The sequence below is a fragment of the Enhydra lutris genome, unplaced genomic scaffold (assembly GCF_002288905.1).
Source record: "Enhydra lutris kenyoni isolate GAN:26980312 unplaced genomic scaffold, ASM228890v2 scaffoldscaffold1, whole genome shotgun sequence".
Classification (NCBI taxonomy): Eukaryota; Metazoa; Chordata; class Mammalia; order Carnivora; family Mustelidae; genus Enhydra; species Enhydra lutris.
Window position 1 is genome coordinate 87,583,404 of NW_019154085.1, and position 22,300 is coordinate 87,605,703.

The 22,300-nt window shown below is 36.8% G+C and overlaps 1 protein-coding gene across 1 annotated transcript in view; it reads right to left on the reverse strand.

The window, feature by feature from the left end:
* The window catches only part of LOC111143410 (Rho GTPase activating protein 15), a 607,442-nt gene that overhangs the window by 62,799 nt on the left and 522,343 nt on the right, over positions 1-22,300 (reverse strand). Inside the window, exon 13 of the mRNA XM_022497494.1 lies at positions 3,946-4,051. Coding sequence (XP_022353202.1) covers positions 3,946-4,051 — 106 coding nt within the window. The remainder of the gene's footprint in view (positions 1-3,945; positions 4,052-22,300) is intronic.

The following is a 22,300-nucleotide window of genomic DNA, read 5'->3' on the forward strand; positions in this document are numbered from 1 at the left end:
GAGATGTATTGCATATATGGCTTTCCCATTATGCCAGTTGTTACATCCTACCTAGCAGCATATAAAGGGTTTAATTCAATATATATCCGACAGAATGGGCTTCATCCTATTTGATTAGTTTTCAATAACCTCATCTTCCTTTACCTCTATATTTTCATAATAAAGAAAAGAAGGGTGCACCCTTCTACACAGTATCTCTTTCTGTATCATCATCATCATTATTATTATTATTATTACTATTACTATTGTCAGAGGGACTGTTCTCACAACCACCCAGCATTGAAATCCGAGACTTAAACTCCATGGCCGATTGGATATGGGGATCAAGAAATGAGAGAGATAAACATTGCATGGGATTTTCCTCTGAAAATTCTCAAGATTTAGGCCATGTCTTTCCATCTGATGTTTATCACTCTAATACAACCACCACTCCCATGTGGCCTCCTGGGTTCTTTTCTCCTTCTATCTTGTTCACCCTACACTCTGTTGTTGGACTACTTCCATAAACACTGAGAGTCCATAAACACTAAGCACATCACACACGTGTCCCGTAGATAAAGTTTCGGTGGTTCTCTATTGCTTGTGTAACTCCTTTGCCTGGCTTTTTATCTCCAACTACTGCCCATCAGCAACTAAACCTTATCTTTCTAGGTCCTTCTTCCTCATTAACTTCATCTTCACTTTGCCTCTCTGCCTTTCCAAAGAAACAGGCTAAAGGAAAATGCACTTGACACACATTTTATAGAGATAGAACTTGCCATTTATGTGATGATTCAGAAGGTACTACAGGACCTTACAGTACTTATCACTGTAATGTCAATTTGTGAAAGTGGCTATTAATAAAGGTTTCTGGTTGATGGCATTTTGAGATGATAGCTTATTCTGAGTTTCTGGTCTCATGTTATCACAGCAGAAGCATAGAACTTGACCTTGAGTTTGATCAAGAATGAGAACCCTGGACTCAGACTATTCAGCTGGACAGCCATTGTGTAATCTTATGCTTAATGGATTCACAGCCCTTTAAAATTTCTGACTTTTGCTGACAGGACGGACATCCGCCCTGTAGTCCAATTGGACTGTATTAAGCTTTCTCATTTGGTAGTTGCTCTGCTTTCAAGGGAATGTTTAATTCACTGCTGTGCAAAAATGGAGTTCTCTTCTGTTGGCTACAGAGTACGTAGGTCAAGTGGAATTTCTGGCACTTCATTACATTCCCTGACCCTCACTAAACAAACTTCAAAATATATATATTTGCAACAACTTGAAATAAACACTACATACAAATGTTGACGGTACATTTTCTGAAGAACTACCAAATGCATCAGGACTAAGGAAAACATTCTAATGATTCTTTCAAACATGAATATTTTTAAATTCTTATTAAACAATCTTCTTATTTAGTCTTCTCAGGCTTTCATGACATGCCACAATTGGCTGTTTATCAAAAAACTTAGCTAAAAATGATTAACAAGATATAATCATGTGCACACACTTGTGCATAATTAAACCCAGTTTATAAATCAGTGCAGGGCGGAATATGGTCACACCACTCCAGAAAGGTTGGTGACTAGCAAGGAACGCTTTTCTCCTCATTTATAATGAAATATCGTGTAATGTGAATGCAGTGAAGGTGGTATAATAATGGGATGGCGTGGCCTGAAGGTGGATGATTCTCATCCTGCCAAGGGTTTTGATTGGATGGGTTTTCATCCGTGTGTTTTATTTTTTTTCGAAGGAGGATTTAGCTGACTCTAAATTTCTTCATTTTTATAGCTGTTTGTTGAGTTGGGGGAAAAAAACAGGAATAATTGAGACCGAGTAATGGATATTTCTCAAGATCTCCAAGACTAAGTACTACATAGCATTAAAGAGTATACTTTTCCATTTGTTTTATGACTTTGTCCAGTTAAAGTTACTAGCATAAGCACTCCAGTATTTACTTGTAATTTGAAACCCCTTTCATGATATGTCTGGATCCTAAGGGAAAAGAATTTACATTCGAGGAAAGCTTACCTTGTGCCAGGCATTTTATACACATTATCTCATTTAATTCTCATGACCACAAGGTATGATTGATATTATTTAATCTGATTTTATGTTCTTGAGATCATAAAAGGAGTGTAGAACAGGGATTTGACTCTAGAGCTCTCTCTTTGTTTCCTTAAAGCCCAATCAAGGTCCTTTCACTAAGCCACACTGGGTTTCCCATTATAGCCAGTGTATGGAGGTGATAAGAAGGGACATTCTAGCAGTAAGGAATGGTCTGAACTTTGGCACACATTCTCCTCTGGGGCAAATAAGAAAGAAACTAATATGACGGATTAGATTAAAGCATGTTCCCTAATGCAGTGACTGATTAAGCCAATTATGGACTACCCACACTATGGAATGCCATGTCATCATTAGTGAGAATCACATAAGTCTATCTAATAAAATGGAAGACTGTCCATGAGTTGCAAAATATTACAGAACAATCAGTGCAGTATGATAAAGTTGAATGCAATAACAGTCATATATACATATGTTTATATGTGTATATTCATATACACAAAAATGTTAGTTACTTCTCCTCAGAAGGCTAAGAGTAACCAGTAGGCAAATTTCTCTTTTTAATCTATAAACACCACTATTGCTTAAATTTTTTGTGTGTACAATTACATGTATTAAATTCACGGTTAAAAAAATCACATAATGGATCATTTCAACAATCTGTAGGAATGACTTAACCCAAGGAATGGGTGATCAAGGAGGTTAAGTCTCACAAAAGCAAAACTGTCCAGTCTATTTGACACTTTATCTGGCTTCAACGTTACTATAAGTATATGGTGAAAGCTAAAACTTCTTTGCTTGTATTGCACTCTGCCTTATCTAAAGAAGGTGTTAACAGAGAGCAATGAGTAAAATTCACTTCAAAATTAATGCGTTCAAAATGGAACTTTCCAGTCTCCTCTTCCTATTCAACCCATCTGCATTGTACTACCATTTTTCACTTGCCTAAGCCCAAACCCTAAGGCGCACGCTTGAGTTCACCTTTCCTTTTCCAACTGCATTCTGACCAGCAGCAGATCCAACCTGATCCATCACCAATTACTCTCTTTAAGGACTCCATATAAGCTCTCATTACCTCTTGTCTGGACCACCATGGTTGCCACCTTACAGGTATATCTCCCTGCTTCCATTTTGGAATCCATTCTCCACATGGCTGCCAGAATGACCTTTTATACTCCCTCAATTTAGCACTCTTTATGGTTTATAATTGTACTTAGAATACAATCGAAATCTCTCAGGAAGGCCCACAAGAAACTATGTGATCTGACACCAGTCAGTCTAACAGCTATGACCTTAACTCCTAACCCCACCAACCCTAGTTCATTAAGCTTTAGCCATCCTAGCATGCTTTCTGTTTTTTTAATACATCAAGTTCTGTGGACCCCTGGGCCTTTACATGTCTTGTTTTTTTCTGCCTTCATACTCTTATCTTAACTTTTTACATGAATAGCACCTTATCAATCAGAATCAATCTTTTACAAATGAGCAAACTGAATTTCAGATTGTGTAAGTAACTTATTTGTGGTCATAGCATTTGTACATGATGAAGCTATGTTTTGCTCCCATGTCGGAATTATCTCATGCTCTTCCCTTATACTAGATAACAAAGTAAAGATGGTCCACCCTAGGGCTCCGGGTCAAGTTATGACAATGAATCAACAAATACCTACTCTTTGAAAAGACAGAAAAAATAACTTATTTTAGGAGTTCCTTTTGTAGGTTCTCCTTCCTACTTCTAGTGCATTCTCCAACTTCTGTGAGAATACTTAGATTGGCTAAGGGGAAAATTTGAGATAGATGCCTTTGGAAAATCTTGTCTCAGAGGTTTGAAATTAAATACTTGCTTATGTAAGAAATGAGAATATGAGGACCCAACCAGAAACCCTTACAACTTACTTAGTTAGATGTCCAAACAGGATTTTCATGGTGTCACGATTTGGTGGAGGGAGTTTTTGCACAAGAGTCTTTATAGTTTCAATTCTTGTGTTATAGTCTTGCTTTTCTGAAAAAAAAATTGGAAAAGAATGAGATTTCATAACTGCATGAAGGAATTTTCTTAGGAGAAGTTTGGACAAAGACTTAGTCAGCAGCCAAAGAGAATGGGTATATTGAACACCATTATCATGAAGTTTCTTTATTGAACTCTGGTGTAGATCATAGCTATATGAAGGAGCAACAGTGTGGCTTTGACATAATCTTGTTAAGATCAGGTATTGGATCAGTTTAATAAATGCTTTACTATTTTAAAAGATGGGGTAAGGTGAAGAATGGCTTTCCAAAGACGTCCTTGCCCTAATCTCTGAAACCTGTGAATATGTTGTCTTCTATGGCCAAAGGGACTTTGCTGACATGATTCAATTAGGGACTCTGAGATGGGGAGTTTATTCTGGATTATCTGAGTGGCACCAGTATAATCACAAAGGTGGTTAAAAGAAAAGAGAGAAAGATGACGTGGCAATGTAAACACAAGGATAAATGGCTATGTGAGGAAAGGCCGTGGGCTAAGGAGTGAAGACAGCTTCTAGTAACTGGAAGAGGCAAGGAAGGAGAACCCCCAGAAGGAACACAGGGCTACCAACACCTCGATTTCTTCCCAGTGAAGATGGGTTAAGACTTTAGACCTCCAGAAATGTTAGATAAAAAATTCATGTGGTCTGAAGCCACTGAGTTTGTGATAATTCGTTACAGCAGCAATAGGAAACAAACAGATGAGGACACATATTGTGATTCAATTACCAGTATTCTATTGTTCACTTGATTTTGTGGAAGGGGAAATAATCTTTGTTATTACTATGTGTTGTCTTTTCTCCCTAACACATTTTGTTTTGGCTATGAAATAAAAAAGCACAAAAAATAAAAACTGAAAGCATAATAACTAGTCATATGCATTTTAAATAATAGGAAGTTGTTTAAAACTACATACCACATAGATTGCTTTCCCTCATTTTGTTTCTTTTTGCCTTTATAGGCATGGATGGCATAATAAGAATTGATTTATTTAGCACCTAGAGAATTCATCTCACCATAATTTTAACCAGGACTTAGAACTATAATTATTTAATGAACTTAAAGACTTTATATACATTGACTTAGGTACATTTCCTTTCTAGATTCTATCTCTAACCTCTAGCACAGAGCTTACGGTGATCTTTAAGAGGTCACTTTTGGAAAAGACAATGTACGGTGGTAATATGTAAGGTACACACCCACCCAGTATTCATTCTCTTCTTCCTTAGCAAGACAATACATTGTTGAGGGGATGGCAATGTACTTGGCTAAAAGAGGTCATTTCCCAGCCTCCTTGGCAGCTGGAGTGACCACGTGACCACGTCTGGCCAAAGAGCCTTTCGTCAAAGTGATAGAAGGAACTTCTGGTGAGGCCCTATGCAGGGAGCTGATTTAGTCTGTAGCCATTTTACTCTGCTCCCTAGAATGTAGATGGAATGGCATGTCATCCTTCTGGATTTGTAGTGGAACATACAACTAAAAGGAACATCCCTGAATCTGTGGGGCAGTCAGACCAGTCCTGCAGTCTCTGTTTACAGAGTCTACGTTTCTTTAACGTAAGAAAACCAGCCAGAGTGTACTGAAGATTTTGAAGACAAGTCTCTTATACTAGAGCCTAATTCCTAATACGACGTGCTCCCCAAAGCCCAATTCATTATCACCTGTTACTAGGTATATAAACTTTACATAGTGGGGAAGAAAGAGTTAGTTCAGAAACTGGCAGTTTTAAAATACACTGTTGCAAAAGAAACTTTTAATAAGGAATTATAGGAAAATATCCTGCAAAAGATGGTATTTGGCTAAAGCAGAGTGGGGGGCAATCTTCCTAGTAGAACTCTGCCTTGGAAACTTCTCTTCTTCTTCCCAAAACCACAAAGGCCTATAAATAATGCCTCCCACAGTCAGAGCTTTCAAAATTGCAGTTATTCTTAGAAGAGTTCCAACAAAATATGGATTGGACAACTGCAAATGAAAGTGATGGGGGGTGGGGAGGGGGAGAGAGAAATTAAAAAAAAAAAAAGAAGAAAGGAAAAGAAAGAGAAAGGAAAAGAAAAGCCAGCTGCAACATCATAGCAGACAATAGATAAAATCTTTCTGTCAAAAGGGTAGAAAGTCCCTTTGTAACTTAATGATGTTTAAGACAATGTGATGCTTCATAGGACCAGTTGGATATTATGGGGTATAACCAACTCTGGAAAATAAGTAATACAACTCAATAAAGATGAGAGTGAAATTGGTATAGGATGTCCAGGGCAAAGTTTCTTAGGGCTATTTGGATACTTTGTATCTAGTCATCTGAAGCTAATACCCACACCACTGATTCTATGTAAATAGAATATGTAAATAAATTCTATGTAAATAGCACACAATATACAAATACATATACACACATTTAAGTATTCACAAGGTGGTTACATTCTGCATAGTTTGGCCTGATGTTACTAGTATAATTTACCCGAGGAGCTGGTGAACCACTTGGTTCAAACAATAAAGATGATGTTCGGAGAGGAGAGGATACTTTTCCAATTTCACTGAAATCTCTAGCCAAAGTAATGATCAGATCAATGTCAAAGCCTCCAAAAAGGGGGTCAGTTGACACTGGAGATTACAGTGATAGCAGCCATAAATTAAGTTTGAAAAACGATAAGTGGAGAGTAGTCTTAAATGGTTACATCCAGCAAACCTCAGTTTTAGGGAACATATGACTCCGGTTTAAGAAAGGTTGGAGGTTGCTTAACTGGAAATATTTGAATTTGCAAATATTTTGATCAGGAATTAAAACTTTAATAAAGTTTGTTTAACCATTAGGCAAGAGAACTACGAACTTCCCTAGACAGAGTCCCTTTGCTCTCTTCTGTGTTGCATTGCACTTAGGACATTCTATTTATACAACATTTCACATGGTATTTCTATGGCTTGAATGCCTGTCAAGTTCTCCCATTTAGCTGGGAGTTTTCCTAGAAAGCTAGACAGCTCTTATCCTGGCATATAGCAGGTTAAGTAAAAGAATAAGGAATTAGCGAGTAAATTAAAGATATGAACATGGATTGGAATACACAGACCTCAGTTTGAATTCTGTAACAGCTTTTTATTAGCTGTGTGGTCTGGGACAAGTTCTAGTTTTCTTTGAATAATATCTCAAAGGCCTGTTTTATGGATTAAACAAGATAGTATGTAACGTACCTAGCACAATGACCAGTGAAAAGTAAATACTCTATAAATATTCATCCCTTTCTCACCTTCACCTTTTTTGAGGTCCATGCTGGGTCTGGTTCACCTTTTATTTTCAGCAATGAGCATTCTGTCTGGTTGCAGTGACCATTCCAAATGTAGTTGCTGATCCTGGAACTGAGCTGGTGCCCGTGGGTGACAATCCAATTGCTATGGTAGCCTGACACTTCCCAACGTACTCGATACTTTGCGATCACCAGAAGCTGATGATCTGATTGGTGAGCAGTTCCGTTACATTTAAGAATCCTTATAAAAGTCTATGGTGGTTCCCATATCCGCTTATAAGAAACATTCTACATGAAGGCTCTTTTATAAGAGTATTTTTCCCCTCTTTCTCTAGTTTCACACATACTTGAGAAATTGCACAATTGAATAGTGGTACACACAGTTCTGTGGCTAAGTTATATTTCAGTACTGAAGGGGGAACTGAACAATGGTTCAGAGAAAGCTTAAAGATTATTAAGGAAGAGAAATTAGCTTTCCTTACAACATAATCAGAACAAAATCTTTGAAAAGGTTATAGGAAAGCAGTGGTTTCCCATTCAAATCGATACCACACCCATTTTTCCATAGCTTATGAACTCAGGAAATCAGCACAAACACTTCTAAGTGGAGGGACATCTAAAAATACAATTGGTTACATTAAAATCGAAATGACACTTTTTCAGATATGGTTTATTGATGTGTCATATAAGGAATGGGAATCTGCATACATAATAAGGACCGGCTAATGAGCTAAGATTCATATACAGCTTACTAAAGATGTGTCAACTGTCTTCAATTGATTCACTGAGCATCTGAAAGACAGCATTTTTCTATTAATATTTCTCCTTCAGTATATGGTTTCTCATTATTGTGAAGTACTGAGAGTTTTGAGAAGACTTTGAGATATCTCTGACTTTTTTGCATTATGACCTGAAGGAGAGGGAGAAATTTTTCCTCATGGAGAATTAGAGAATCTCTTAGGAAAATTGTGAGACAAAATCATTCTAATAATAAGGAACTCCATAATTCTTCTCCCTTTCTCTCACTTTTGCTCCTAATCTCATTCCCTGATGACTTATTTTTGTATCTACTCAAAGCTTTTTTTTTTTTTTAATTTTTTTTATTTATTTATTTATTTTTTTTATTTGACAGAGAGAGAGATCACAAGCAGGCAGAGAGGCAGGCAGAGAGAGAAGGGAGGAAGCAGGCTCCCCGCGGAGCAGAGAGCCCGACGCGGGGCTCGATCCCAGGACCCTGGGATCATGACCTGAGCCGAAGGCAGAGGCTTTAACCCACTGAGCCACCCAGGCGCCCCTCAAAGCTTTTTAATACCTCTGTTTTAGCTCTAACCCATATCCCAACCGCCTTGCCAGTCTCTAAACCGTGAATATAACTTCAGCTCTAACTGCACACAAAACCCTTCCACAGTGCTTTCTTTTCTTTTCTTTTTTTTTTTTTTTTTTTTTTGCCACCATTGGGTGGCAAAGAATGTCTATGCAAAAATACATATAATGCAGATGCATATCATTAAAATAGTAAATGATCTTCCTACTGCCCATTGCTCACCCACTTGGCCCCATATTCTCAAACCACACCAAGCTCTGTTGTAAGTGAGCTTCTTCATAAACAACTCCAGGCTCCTCAGAGAAGTTACAGCTCTTACATGGTGTGAAATAGCCTTTAATGATATGATAAGGATATGGCTTTATAGTTTTGCCCTGATTCATGGTTTTAAGGACACATTTTAAAAAAAATATAGTTTATGGTAGTTCCATTTACATTTGTCTGCATGAAATGTTGCTACTAAAACAAGGACATTTAAAACCAAATGCCTTTTCTGCAAAGAGATAAGATAAAGTTATACAATGATGGAAAGAGTTCTGTGCAGTACAGTGCACTCTGGACCTGGTGATCCCTGGAGACTTTTCTGGCCTTACCATCCATACATTTATTATTCTTAACTTACTTATAACTACATGTTGTTAAGTCATATTCCAAAATTAGTTCTTCTTTGTTATATAGGTTCACCCATTTTATAAGAAAAAATTCTCGCAGCAGCCAATATATTGGTAGCACTACTCATTTTATTTATCTGTAATTCTTAAAAGACACTGTACCCCTTTGTTTTAAAAAGGTCAGCAATATCTCAACTCTTCAGCTTCTGAATGTTATTCTGGGATGTATAATGCATCCTGTATGGAAAAAATAGTAATCACTCACAGTTTAAGGCCATATTTGGAAGAAAGCAATTGAGTTTCAATTCATTTTATATTTTTTTGTATCATGACAATTTCAGAATTTAGGGAGAGACTGCCCTGGCTTATAGGATGAATGGATGATCTTCAATTAACATTTTATTTATTTATTTATTTACTTACTTATTTTTAAAAGATTTTATTTATGTATTTGACAGACAGAGATCACAAGCAGGCAGAGAGGCAGGCAGAGAGAGAGAGGAGGAAGCAGGTTCCCTGCTGAGCAGAGGGCTAGATGTGGGGTTTGATCCCAGGACTCTGGGATCATGACCTGAGCCAAAGGCAGAGGCTTTAACCCACTGAGCCACCCAGGTGCCCCAACACTTTATTTTTTAGTGTACTCTACAACTGAATACAAGCCTTTGAGGATATGCCTTTAATTATAAAACTTGAGTTAGGTGTTGAGGAATCATCCAAGTCATGACAATTGCTTGATACTTTTTTTTTTAATAACTTACATTCACTTTAGGGACAGAACAACTGGGGTAAATTCAGGACTCATAAATCCATGCAAAAAGACATATACTTCGAACTCTTGTTTTAAAATATGGGAAGTTATATATCATGAAGGAGTCTGAAAGAACTAGGTGAGACCATGGATTCCCTAACCTGTGAGGAAAGCTTCAGCATAATGGCGTGCGTCATTTCTGGAGGCCATTTCTGATCATTGTGCCGGGGGAGGCAGGCCATTCAGAGCATGCTGCTGGGAACAAGCCTAATCTTGTTAAGTGCAACCTTGATTTCTTTCCACCTCTACTCTTAACTCTCTGGCAGTGAATAATTAGAAAGTCAAAAGAAAAAACAAAACAAAACTAGTTCTTAAATAATTTTAGAGTATTGAGCACATACATGTATACATGGTTGAAGACAAAATATTAATTAAGAGCTGTGTGCAACCTGTGGCAGATACAAGGTTGATCCCTGACTTCTGTCATTTGACAACCCATGGGGGCAGATACAACACAAAATACGTCAGTAGAGATATTTAAATTTAAGACATATCATAATATAAGTATCAGTGAAGTTTATATGTTTCTCATGACTGAAGGGATCCTTTAAGTTAATTGTTCAACTCAAAATGCTTCTGACGTGTTAGCCCATTAAGCCAAAAAAAAAAAAAATTCACAATAATTGAGAAATGTACTTAATATTAAATCAACAAATATAAAAATTTGTTTAATCATTTTCTGAAGGCCTTAGAATTATTATTCTTAACTTCTTCATATATTCTTAACATTCCCCCAATACATTCAGGAAAGTAATAAAATAAAAATCCCCTTTTCTTTTTCATGTAACTGTGTCCATGCTATTCTAGGGACGTCAGGGGCATTGACCTCACACTGAGGGAGGAATATTTTGGGAAAAGTATTCAAGCTTTAATAGTAACTTTTTAAAAAAGGGCATGATTGCTTTGGTGCAACCCTTTTCGGGATAAGGTATTTCCTAAAATTCACCAACCTAATACTGTCTCTTACACCCCTCTTCCTCAGGTTAGCAGCATTGCCCCTCTTTGTCTGAATTGAAGGCTAAAGCAATGGCTGACACCCCAGTAGCAATCTTTATGGGAAAAGCATGATTGTATTCTCCTCTCTAGAATTTCTTGTTTCCAAAGTAATTTTGGAGGTGTCATGGTGGCCAAGTATATTTCGGTAACTTACAAATGATACTAATTCATCCTCAGGCAATAGTCTGTGCTGAGAAAACAAAGCTCACTAGTTTATTTCTTAGAAATTCAGTTCTCCTGTGAGAATTTTCTTTAAACTATACTTATTCAAGTATATCTGCTTTTACAAGCTTAAAAAAAAACAACCCAGGAATTACCTTTTTGAGTCATTTGATGTCTTTCTAATAATAAAGCAATAATCCTTTTCAAGTATTCAAGTAGCTATTTATATGAAGCATTATCTATGTATTTTTTCATGAGGGTAGAAATCCTACAAATACTTTTTTAGATTTGAAGTTTTTAATATGTGTCTACATCCTTCCTTTGGTAGATAAATTAAATTTAAGGGGATTTTTAAAAACTCACTTAAAAACAACTAAGACCTGTCCCACAATTAAATGAAATATGAACTGTCTTCTAGGTTAAATACACACACACACACACACACACACACACACACACACACATATATATATATTTTATAGCATATCCATAACTATTCATTTTGAGCAAAAGACCTCTGAAGAGGAGATAGTAGTTAGTATGGTGAACTGTTTTTTTTCCAGCCAGTCCATTTGACATGGCCACACAGTGACAGTGAGAACCATGGAGAGTTAATAGCACAAGGATCCAAATCCTTTAAGAAATGGGGAATAAAATAATTTTATGATTCAGCTTTTTTTTTTTTTTAATTGTGAGACTATTGTAAAAGAAGAAAAACAGGCAACATGTGGTAACTTTAGTCAGCATTTCTGAACTGGGAATGATAAACACCTCTGCCTGGCTCTGGCATTTATCAGGACTGAGATATTATTACCACATAGAGTCACAGCATGGTTACTGTTATCATCGGAAAAAAGAGCCAGCTAATCTTAATGGTTTGTAAAGCCGTTACCTGCACTGGTCTGACATTTATCATGATCATTTTACCACATGGGTCCTACATAGCAAAGGTCTTTTATCTGGAAGGGACATCACTATGAATTATTATTTGCAGCTAGGTAGAAAATTGTATGTTGTAGATACCTTTTCTCATTATAAATCACATAGTCACATTTCACCATTTCCCCCAGAAAGCTGCTGAGCCCAGGTTTTTTTTTTTTTTTTTTTTTTTTTGCCACAGCTTGCTTTGCTCTCCATCTCTCTCTCTTTCTCTCTTTCTCTTTATAGTTTCTTGAAAATATTAACTATTTTTTCATTAATATCCTTAATATAATTTTTGAAGAACTATATATATGGTAGGTGAACATATGGACCTACTTTCATTGTAGTTAGGAGACTCTCCTCCACATTCTGTAAAGGGACTGCACAGTACTTTAGAAATTGAAGTTGATAAACTATCTACTTTTGTTGTTGTTTTTTGTTGTTGTTTTAATTGTTTATTCTCTTTTCCGTCTCGGTGGCCAGATATTACTGTTTCTGATCTTGTCAATAGAATATTTACCAGTAGATCAGATCAAATTTCTGATGCTTGATTTGAAATACTTAAAACACGTATGCCATTTCTTGCTTGAAATCCTTAGCTTGGAAATGTGCTCTCATGGAGAGTAAAATATACTTTTATTTTGTTGGATGGTGAGTTTTTTCCAGACTTTATTTTAGTAAGTTACAATGGAGTAGAAGTTTCCTCCAAAAAATTTGTTTAAAAAGGATCTTAGGTCCTATCCTTGTCTGTGTCCTAATGATACACATTAATGTATTATATAGAAGAAATAAGGATATTAAAAGGTGCAATGTTTTAGAAACATGGGACCAAGTCAGTAAAATGAAATGCATTAATTTGACAATGGAAAATTACAATGAAAACCGAGTTGTTTACCATGGGGAAGAAATGAACAAATCCTCTCTTTTAAAAAGAATGAGACAACTAATCTTCTGAAGGAGATATTTATATATTTTCTTCTTTCTCAAGTGTTCCATTAGGAATAAACAAGCCAGAAATTCTGCACTTTTATAATGAAGAGGGAGGAGAATTCCTTGCCATTTTTGCATTTAGGAAGAAATGTGCAAGAAGAATGTGACAATTTAAGCAAATCAAGATTGTTTCAGATGGATCACAAACGGGACTTTGTGGGATATTTTATACTAGCATGTGAAGCAAACAGTAAATTTGAAAGGAGGATTTTCTCAATGGTCTAGTTCTGATGTGTTTTCCCATTTCTTTGTGTGTTTAAAAGAGGTTTGGATGTGGTGTTTTAATATTGCTTCTACTCTTTTGCAAATGAGTTCTGGAGAAATATTCGCACATGAAGGAAAGCCGATGTGCTGCAATGCTGACAGCAGCTGGGGGGATATGAATGAAGAAATCAGATTCCCAAGGCTGGATGTAGCAAAAATAAACACCTACATGCCATTAAAAAATTCCCATTTTACATGTTTGTGGGTATCAGTAGCAGACCACTGTCCTTTTGATAAAAACAATATATTTTTTCCCTCAAGTCAGTCCATTCATAAAGGGATGGGATAAAAACTTGAAACTGATGTGCTGTATTTTGCAGGGATGTGCATTTGTTTGCTGTCCTGGTTACATTTGGTTACACATTAGTTTTTGTATTATTACACATTTCTTCCAAAGGAAACAGTTTCTGTTTCAGGGACCTGTGAGACATGCTTGCATAAATTTGGGTGCGGCTTGCGGGAGGGGGATGGTTGGAGAAGGTCATTTGCGAGATTAACCTGTACTTTTACTGCTCAAAATGAGTTGCACGCACTTTGGTTCAGTCATCTCAAATTTCCTTGTAAAGGGGTGGTCCCATATTCCAACACACCGCCCTCCCAATCAAATAAAAGGCTACACTGATTTCAAACAAACAAACAACAAACCAGCTTTTTATTCTTCTATTTCAGAATGACTCTTTTGTTCTAGTTTAACATTTTCCTGCCACTATTGCCCCCCAAATACTGTAACCTGGGAGCGTTTACAATAATTAGCCAGGGGCTTTGCTGCTTGGATTTTCTCCTTTTCTGGGGAACTGGGTGAATTGTTGAGTGCTAATGAAAGTCGGAGACTTCTAGCAGTGGTTCGAGCCAGGCACAGCTCAGGCAGACGCTTTAAGCTTCCCACTGTGCTGCAGAGCAAGCCTCCCGCTGTTATGTTTACCATAGTTTTAATGTCTGTGAAAAAAATTCCTGATGCAACCGAATTATGTTATGCCCTCTTGTTTATCTAACCCTACCCCACCCCCATTTTGGCAGATTCCTGTTGCCCCTGCCTATGACAGAAAGCTCCTTCTCAACATTGTGGCCATCTTACCACCTCAGTTCCTGCCATGAGAGCCCAGCTGCTTTGCAGCCATGTCTGGAGGACCATATGCGGTCTATCTAGAAGTTTCCAGAGACTTACACACACCTTACTCTACTTATGCCACCTTATAACGGACATCCTCCTTTCTGCTGCGTTAGAATTTCACCAGAGGTAATGTTAAAGCACCAAAATTAATCATTTTGGTTTTGACAAAACAAGCTTCAAAATGTAAACGTACTTGGTGAACTGCACTGTGCCTTTAAAGAAATCTATTGAAAGACCTCAAACAATCACTGCAAACTAAATAATGTGCTCTAAGATGAAACAACCAATCTGTGATTTGAGTTGATTCATTCTTTGTCCTTTTCTTAAAAATGGTGATCTCAAAGAAAATGACCATTCCATTATATTGCAAATTGATGAATTCGCCAAGTGTGATGTACAGTGAAGTTTTTTAATGAATATTCATACAACTCTTTCAATCCATTAACAGGACTTAAGACAATGAGGATGCAACTCATTCCCATTTAGATAGTGGAGGGAACGTGGAATTAATAGCGCAAACAGCGCTCGGAAAGTTTAACTTTAATGTATCAAACTCCAGGTGCCAGAGTTTGAGGAAAATAACCAATAATAGCCATTTTTTACATATTTGATGGGACTGATTATGCAATGTGCAACTCTAAATGGCTTATAGCACATTGTAGCATGGTTCCATCCCATTGGCTACAGTAGGGTGCAGGCAGATGGATGACAGTGACAGGGAGAGAAGTGCTTTTGCTTAGCCGTGCGTTAAGATGCCATCCAGAAGCTCTGTGCACTGCAGACACTTCATTAGGATGCCAGGATAATGGTAAACTACCACTCAGAGTGACACCCCATTTCCTGCTTACTGAGCGCTCCAACCTCGGCAGATGTCAACAATCTCACAGTGCTACAGAGCAGACCTAACTTTCCAGCCACTTTGACTCCAATTTTTTCCTCCTAACAGTGCCATACATTATGTGCAATATGTAACGGCAAACACCTCACCAAAAACAAAATCTGCCCAGTTCGTTATGACTGGAGTGCTTAATTTTTCTCTTTCTTTAAAAAGACGAGGTACAGTGAAGTTGGGTAAGAGAACACGTCCACTCGCTAATCTAACCTCAAAATTTCTTGCTATGCTTTCCATTTGCTAATCAGTTCAAAGTGTTAATTGTGTGGTGAACTCTGATTAATAGTAGTTAAACTCTGAACACAGGGGATATGACTGTTTCTTTTAATTAATGGCCTTTCCAAAGGTAAGAGAATGTGGGATTCTTTTGTTAGAGATTTTAGACTCTGTTTCGTGTGGTTCTTAGTCGTCTGCCAAGAAAAGGCTGACTTGAGCATCTGGATGGTATTTCCTCTGCAAATGTATAACTTGAGGCCATTCGCACACCACCTTACCAGAAATTCAAGCCAATAGAAACTTTTTTCCTATGGTGTAAAGTCCAAAAACCTTTTTATAAAGAACTAAGGTGTAATTTAGATAATGGGAAAAAAATTCCCCACATGGAAAAATAAGATTTTAAAATCTATCGTTATGATAAATGATTGATTTACATTTTGTGATTCTAAGCATCTTCTTAGAAGTTCAAAGGGCCTTGCAAATGGCAGGACTAAAAATAAATATCCTCCTTTCAGACCTGTTACCATTTCCAGGTAAAGACACAAATGTAAAGAAGAAGTCATAGCAGAGGTTACACTCCAAGGGAGAATTTGAATGCAAACTTTCAATGTGATGTCCTCTAAAAAGAGGTGATGCAAATCTTGACATTTGGTTTTTTAAAGTGGGATCTGGTTGGCAACATCTAACCACCTCTTGAAACCTGTCACAAGCTATGTTTGAATACAAAGAAAATGGACTAGAATTCTTAAAATAAACAGGAACTGATGATCAACATGGTGTCAAAGAATTAAGAATAATTTCCTTCGAGACAGATTAAATTTAATTGGAAAATGCCAGTGCTGGGACCACCTCTGCTATGGGGCTATTGAACCAGAGAGTTTAACTTTCTGGAAATAAATAGGAAAAAAAAAAAAAAGAAATCTTACCTCTCTTCAACAATCTAATTTCAAAATCAGTTTCAGGGTCTATGCCAGCCTAGAACACTGAGTAGCACTCTTTCTCTTTCTCTCTCTTTTTTTTTTTTAGTAGACTCCATGCCCAGCATGGAGCCCAGTGCAGGGCTTGAACTCATGACCCTGAGATCAAGACCCGAGCTGAGATCAGAGGTGGACGTTCAACCAACTGAGCCACCCATACCCCTGCTCCCCTGCCCCCAGCACTCTTTTCTTCAAAGCTAAAGCTATTGAATAGTATGAACGTTTTCCTTCTTTCCTTTCTCACCAGTCCTCTTCCCTTCTAACTATAGATTAGGGCTTCTTTTTCTCCTGTAACAATTTGGAGATAGCAGCTCTCATAAGAGAACTGAGGAGCTTGAGAGTGGAAGGCAGAAAGGATGCTCTGATAATGGCACAGATCACAATAGAAACTGCTGTCCCATACGTTAAAACAGAGGAGGGATGGAGACTGGCAAAAAAATCTGTTAGGAATCAATTCTTGGAATTCTGATGTTTTGTTTATGTATTTCATCTTTTAGAGTATAGTGAATTAAGGAATATAGTGGGGGGAAATTCCATATCAGGATGGTGGGGCCATAAGATACTAAATATGCTAGGTAAGATTTAATAAAATAGCTCTGATTATCAATTTGTCCTCTGAATATAGTTCCAAGACAAGGATTTGATTCAAACTGAAACAGGGTATAAAAGGCAATACACACAAGTGTTGGTTACATTTCTACCTTTTGAGATGAGTAAACACAACAAAATGTACAACCATGCGTGACCTTTAAAAACACTCATTTCAGATAAGTGAACAGTGCTCAGAAGTGCATAACTTTCACAATGTCCATGAGGCGAATAGGAAACCATTTAACATCTTCAGTAGAATTTGAAACATCAAGAATTCTAATGAAAAGAAGTAGCAAGCCATAAGGAGAGAATAGGGTAAGATGGAAAGATACTAGGATAAGGTGATAAGGAAATAGATAGTGAGGAAAGAGTGCTAAAACTAAAAATGCAAAAGAACTTTTTTTAAATTGCAGAAAAATTAGGTCAGTGATACAGATAACAAAATAGAAACACTTCCCCAATATGTGGAAACATAAAAATGATAGGGACAAGACATGTTGGAAGTCAGAGAATTGAGAGATTATCTATGATCTATAAGTATACTTGAGGGAGAAACCAGAACATTTGAAAAATATACAATAATCAAAGAAAAAATTTAAACAAAATTCTGTGCATAAAAAAACGATCTGGGTCTTTAAAATGATGGCCAGATTCTAAGAAAACATTACTGAGTATTGACACTATCTTGATGGATTTTGGCAAAACTTTGAAGTGATAAAAATCAAGCATAATCCTACAAATATTCGAACAAAAAGAAGACAAAATAAGTAAACATTCAGGCTTTCCCAAGACTTATTTCCTTAAATTCTAAAATAAAACAAAGCAGTATCTACTGTTTACAGGGGGGAAAATTGTGGTCCCAAACTGTGTGCATACTCATGTTACCTTTTGCATGTTAAAACAACAGAAAGACATTCTTGTCCATGCAGAGATTTATAATAGCACAGCTTTCTTGAAAAGTTACTGGAAGGCTTATGTAAGCCTACTGAGTGATGAATCAAAATTTGTAACTCGAAAACAGAGATATTATAAACAAAACTAAGTATCTATTTGGTTTGGACCCAAAACTCAGAAGGCACCATTTGATGATTTCTCTTTGGCTTCTATTTCATTCTTAGACCAAGAGTGGTCTTCTCTTCACAGTTCAGGTGAAAGCTCTGGGGACACAAGATGACCATTTAAAACAGTGACTGGTGCTATTGAGTTCTGGCATTTGCTAGCAAACACCATTATTGGAACATTGCACTAGAGAGTTACTAAACAAGACTTCTCTTCCTCTCTTAAAAATCAAAGCTTCGGAGAACAGCAGAATGTTTACTCCCATTGCTAAGATTCTTTGGTAAACATGCTTTGTATCTGTAGTAATTGTGTTGAAATAACTGAGTCTGGGGACAGTTAAAGTGATAAAGACTGAAAAAAAAATCAGGTAATAATAGGAATTGTATACGAATTTTCCCATGTTACATATGTTTTAAGAATTAAGTAGGCTAGAGAAAAAAAATGTCAAGCAAATAGGTCAAAAGGAAATACCCCAAAATATGGTGATGAAATTTAGAGTGATTTTAATTTTCTTCTTTTTACTTTTCTGTTCAAGTTAGTCTCAAAAATGCCAAGCAAACAGGTCAAAAGGAAATACCCCAAAATATGGTGGTGAAATTTAGAGTGATTTTAATTTTCTTCTTTTTACTTTTCTGTTCAAGTTAGCCTCAAAAATGCCAAGCAAACAGGTCAAAAGGAAATACCCCAAAATACGGTGTTGAAATTTGGAGTGATCTTAATTTTCTTCTTTTTACTTTTCTGTTCTAGTTAGCCTCAATAAATATTTATTATTGTTATAATCTGGTAGAAGAGACAATTTAAAGTACATTTGTACAACTGCTTAAATACCATATAATTATACATATATCTTTATATCTTAATTAAAAAGGCTAGTAGAAAATATACCAAAATACTAACCATAAGTTCTCTTTGAATAATAGGAGTAAGGATGATTTCCTTCCATTTTTAAAATGCATTTTCCAAATTTTCTATAATGAGTGTATGCTATCTTGATAATAAAAACGATTCTCTGTGTTTGGTACAGACGATAACCTTTAGTTGTTCTATGGCATGGGAAAATAAGCTACTTTTGCAGATGAAACCATTTCTAAGAAAATAATGTACTAGACTTTCCTGTAGGTATTTCTGTTGCAGTTGATCTTTTTCTTTGTGACTATGTTCCAGGATCAAGAAAGCAAAGTCGGAGAGTGACGCTTCCTTCTTATGGATGAAAATATTGGGTATAGGGTGCTTGTGGTAAGAGGACAGAAGACAGAGAGTACCACAGTTTATAGTACTATGCACTGGCAACCTGAAGAAAGATGGTTGATGCTGCAGGGCCTTGTATATAAATATATTTTAGTTCCAAATTTTAATTTCCAATTCTTCCTCAATCCACTCATTTCTTAGAATATTATATTGATTATTGGACTGACCCTCTGAAGAGTGGGAAATAAAACCTATCGACATAGCACTAGTTCAAGGAGGAGAATTCCTAGTAATATTTCTAAGTGAAAAAATAAGCTGATATTCATCCTATGCTGAAGCACACATTTAATTCACACACCCTACCCCGTCAAGCCATGCAATTTCTCTTCTCTTTTGGAAACTGTATTCATTAAAGCGTTCTCCATTTGTAAAGTCAAAGAATGAGGTAGTATCCAGCTAATATATATCCTTAAACTTTTGCCCCAATTTTTCTGTCTATATTAGGTTCCCAGTTAATATCTGTTATGTTTGGATTGAATTATCCAGATAATTGATTCAGTTCTTCGATTCACCTTATGTCCATAGTGAGAAATTATACTTTCTATTTAGCATCACTAGTTAGGGCCAAATTCTTAGAAGCAGAAACACAAGGAACCAAAAATTAAATATTCTGATTGTGAAAGTTGCCGGACAAACAAAAATTAAATTTTTTGGTTAAAATTTTATTCAAAATTGGTGTTAGATTTGTAAGGACCACTAATTTGGAACGGAAGCCAGTGTATCTGTAATATTTAAGAGGGCCCCCTAATGGTCAATCTTAGAAACGTCTTCTGATTCCTTTCTGCCTTCTTGATGACTAGACATATATATGCATGTGTAATTGGCCATGTGACTTAAAGTGAATTGGGACGGGTGCAAAGTGAACCCCCATCTTTGATTGAAACCATTTCAAAGTAAAGTATTTTCAAAAGCAATCATTTAGTTTTAAAGGATATAGAAAGACCATCTCCAACAAGTAGCTAGAAATGTAAGAATATGGAGAATGTTTTAAACAAAATTCAGCTAATAAGTAAGTTTACACAGGTTGCGATGGGATTCCTTAAAGAGGCTGGAAGTGATTGCTATAGTAGGAGACTAGTGTTTTGCAAAGGCCATTCGGGTCTTTCTAAAACCAATTTTTGGCTGAATTTTAAGAAAGAATAAAGTTATCTTCTCCTATAATCAAGCAGTGACCCTTTTCACTGGTAGACATATTCCAGGACTTTAGAAATAAAAAATAAAATAATAATAAAGGATGCAAATGATATTCTTTTCTAGCTAACGTAATTTTTTTTTTTTTAAGTAAACATCAGCTCCTCAAGGGAGATTTCGATTTGAAGACTGTTTATTATATCATTTGAATAGGACTAGACCTGGCCTTTTGACTTTGAACCACTACCAAATTTCAGGCTGTGAGGAAATTGTTCTACATTTCCTGACAAATTGAGTTAAGCAGACATTAAGTGGGCTTTAAGAAAACAAATGGCCATCTTTATCACAGGTGGACACTGATGGCTTAATGGGGCCTGGGCTGATTGTATCACTTCTAATGGCTTGACGGGAAGCATTAGGGTTTTTGCATAAAGAACTGGCATTGCGAACCCTGCTAACACAGACCTGTCAAGCGCTCTGTATCCCTTTGTGCACGGAAGCAGATGTTTGTATGTATACTATGAACTGGCATTAGAGCAAGCGACAGATGCCTGTATGAATGCCAGGTTTGTGAATTTTTACAGCAGGAGCATGTTCTGAGGAAGTGCAGCCCTGCCCCTCTATCATAGGTAATTCCCAGTGGAACTTGCTAAATCCCAGCTATGTTTTCATTATTTGGCTTTCCTAGCAACTGGATGAATGTGTCTATCCTGAAAATGCAAGATGAGAGCCCTACCAAATTCTTACAGATTTGCAAATAGCTTGTCTGTGTTTTGAACTTGGACTTTTCCAGGCAGCGTTTTGCACTGTAATTGCAACCAACTTACTCAAAGGAGCGGGTGGTATTAGAGCTCTCTAATTAAAACTTACTTCAGTGTTTATCTGTCAGTCCTCCCCTATGGTCTCCCTACATTCCCACCCCCACCCCCCAGGAAACGTGAATTCCGTTTGTAGGTTTTTCTTTCCTGCAACATACAGAACTTACACTCTGGTTGTCTGTCAACAATAGAAACAGGTAGCTTGCAGTCCATTAAACAAACACAGTGCCCCCCTCACTTTTATTTGACATTTTATTTGGCTGTGACAAATGAGCAGCAGTTGGATTATAACATAATTTGTCTTGTCTTTATTACCAGCACAAAGGACACCATTCATTAATTATTCTGCCGTTGCAGCTTAACACTGACTGGAAAGGTCCCTCTTCGGACAGATGGCGGGGACGATGTTATTTATATCAATCAGCCAAAATCCTCAACAAGGATTACTGTTCCTGAGACTACAATGATTTATTTCTTTTTACCTCACCCTCCCTCAACCCCTTCTGCTTTCAGAGATTTCTCTATAAAAACGAAATTTGATGGGAATCTTAAAGCAAAGCCATATTTAACCTGTTAGCTTGCAAAACAACATGCATGCTACATCAGTTTAACTGCATGACATTAGCTGCATATTTTTTAAACTGCTCGGGATTTTTGATCTTCCATTCTAGAGCAAAAGATTAACCAAAGGTCTCAGGGTAGCAAGTTCAGCAGAAGTTTGCCTCTTCTGTGACATTGTGTTGCTGTGGCCCATGGGACACTCCCCCCCCCCCCCCCCCCCCCCCCCCCCGGACCAGTTTAAAAAATATGCCTCTAATGTCATGCAGTTAAACTGATGTAGCGCCATTTTTTTTTTTTTTTTTTTTTTTTTTTTTTTTTTTTTTTTTTT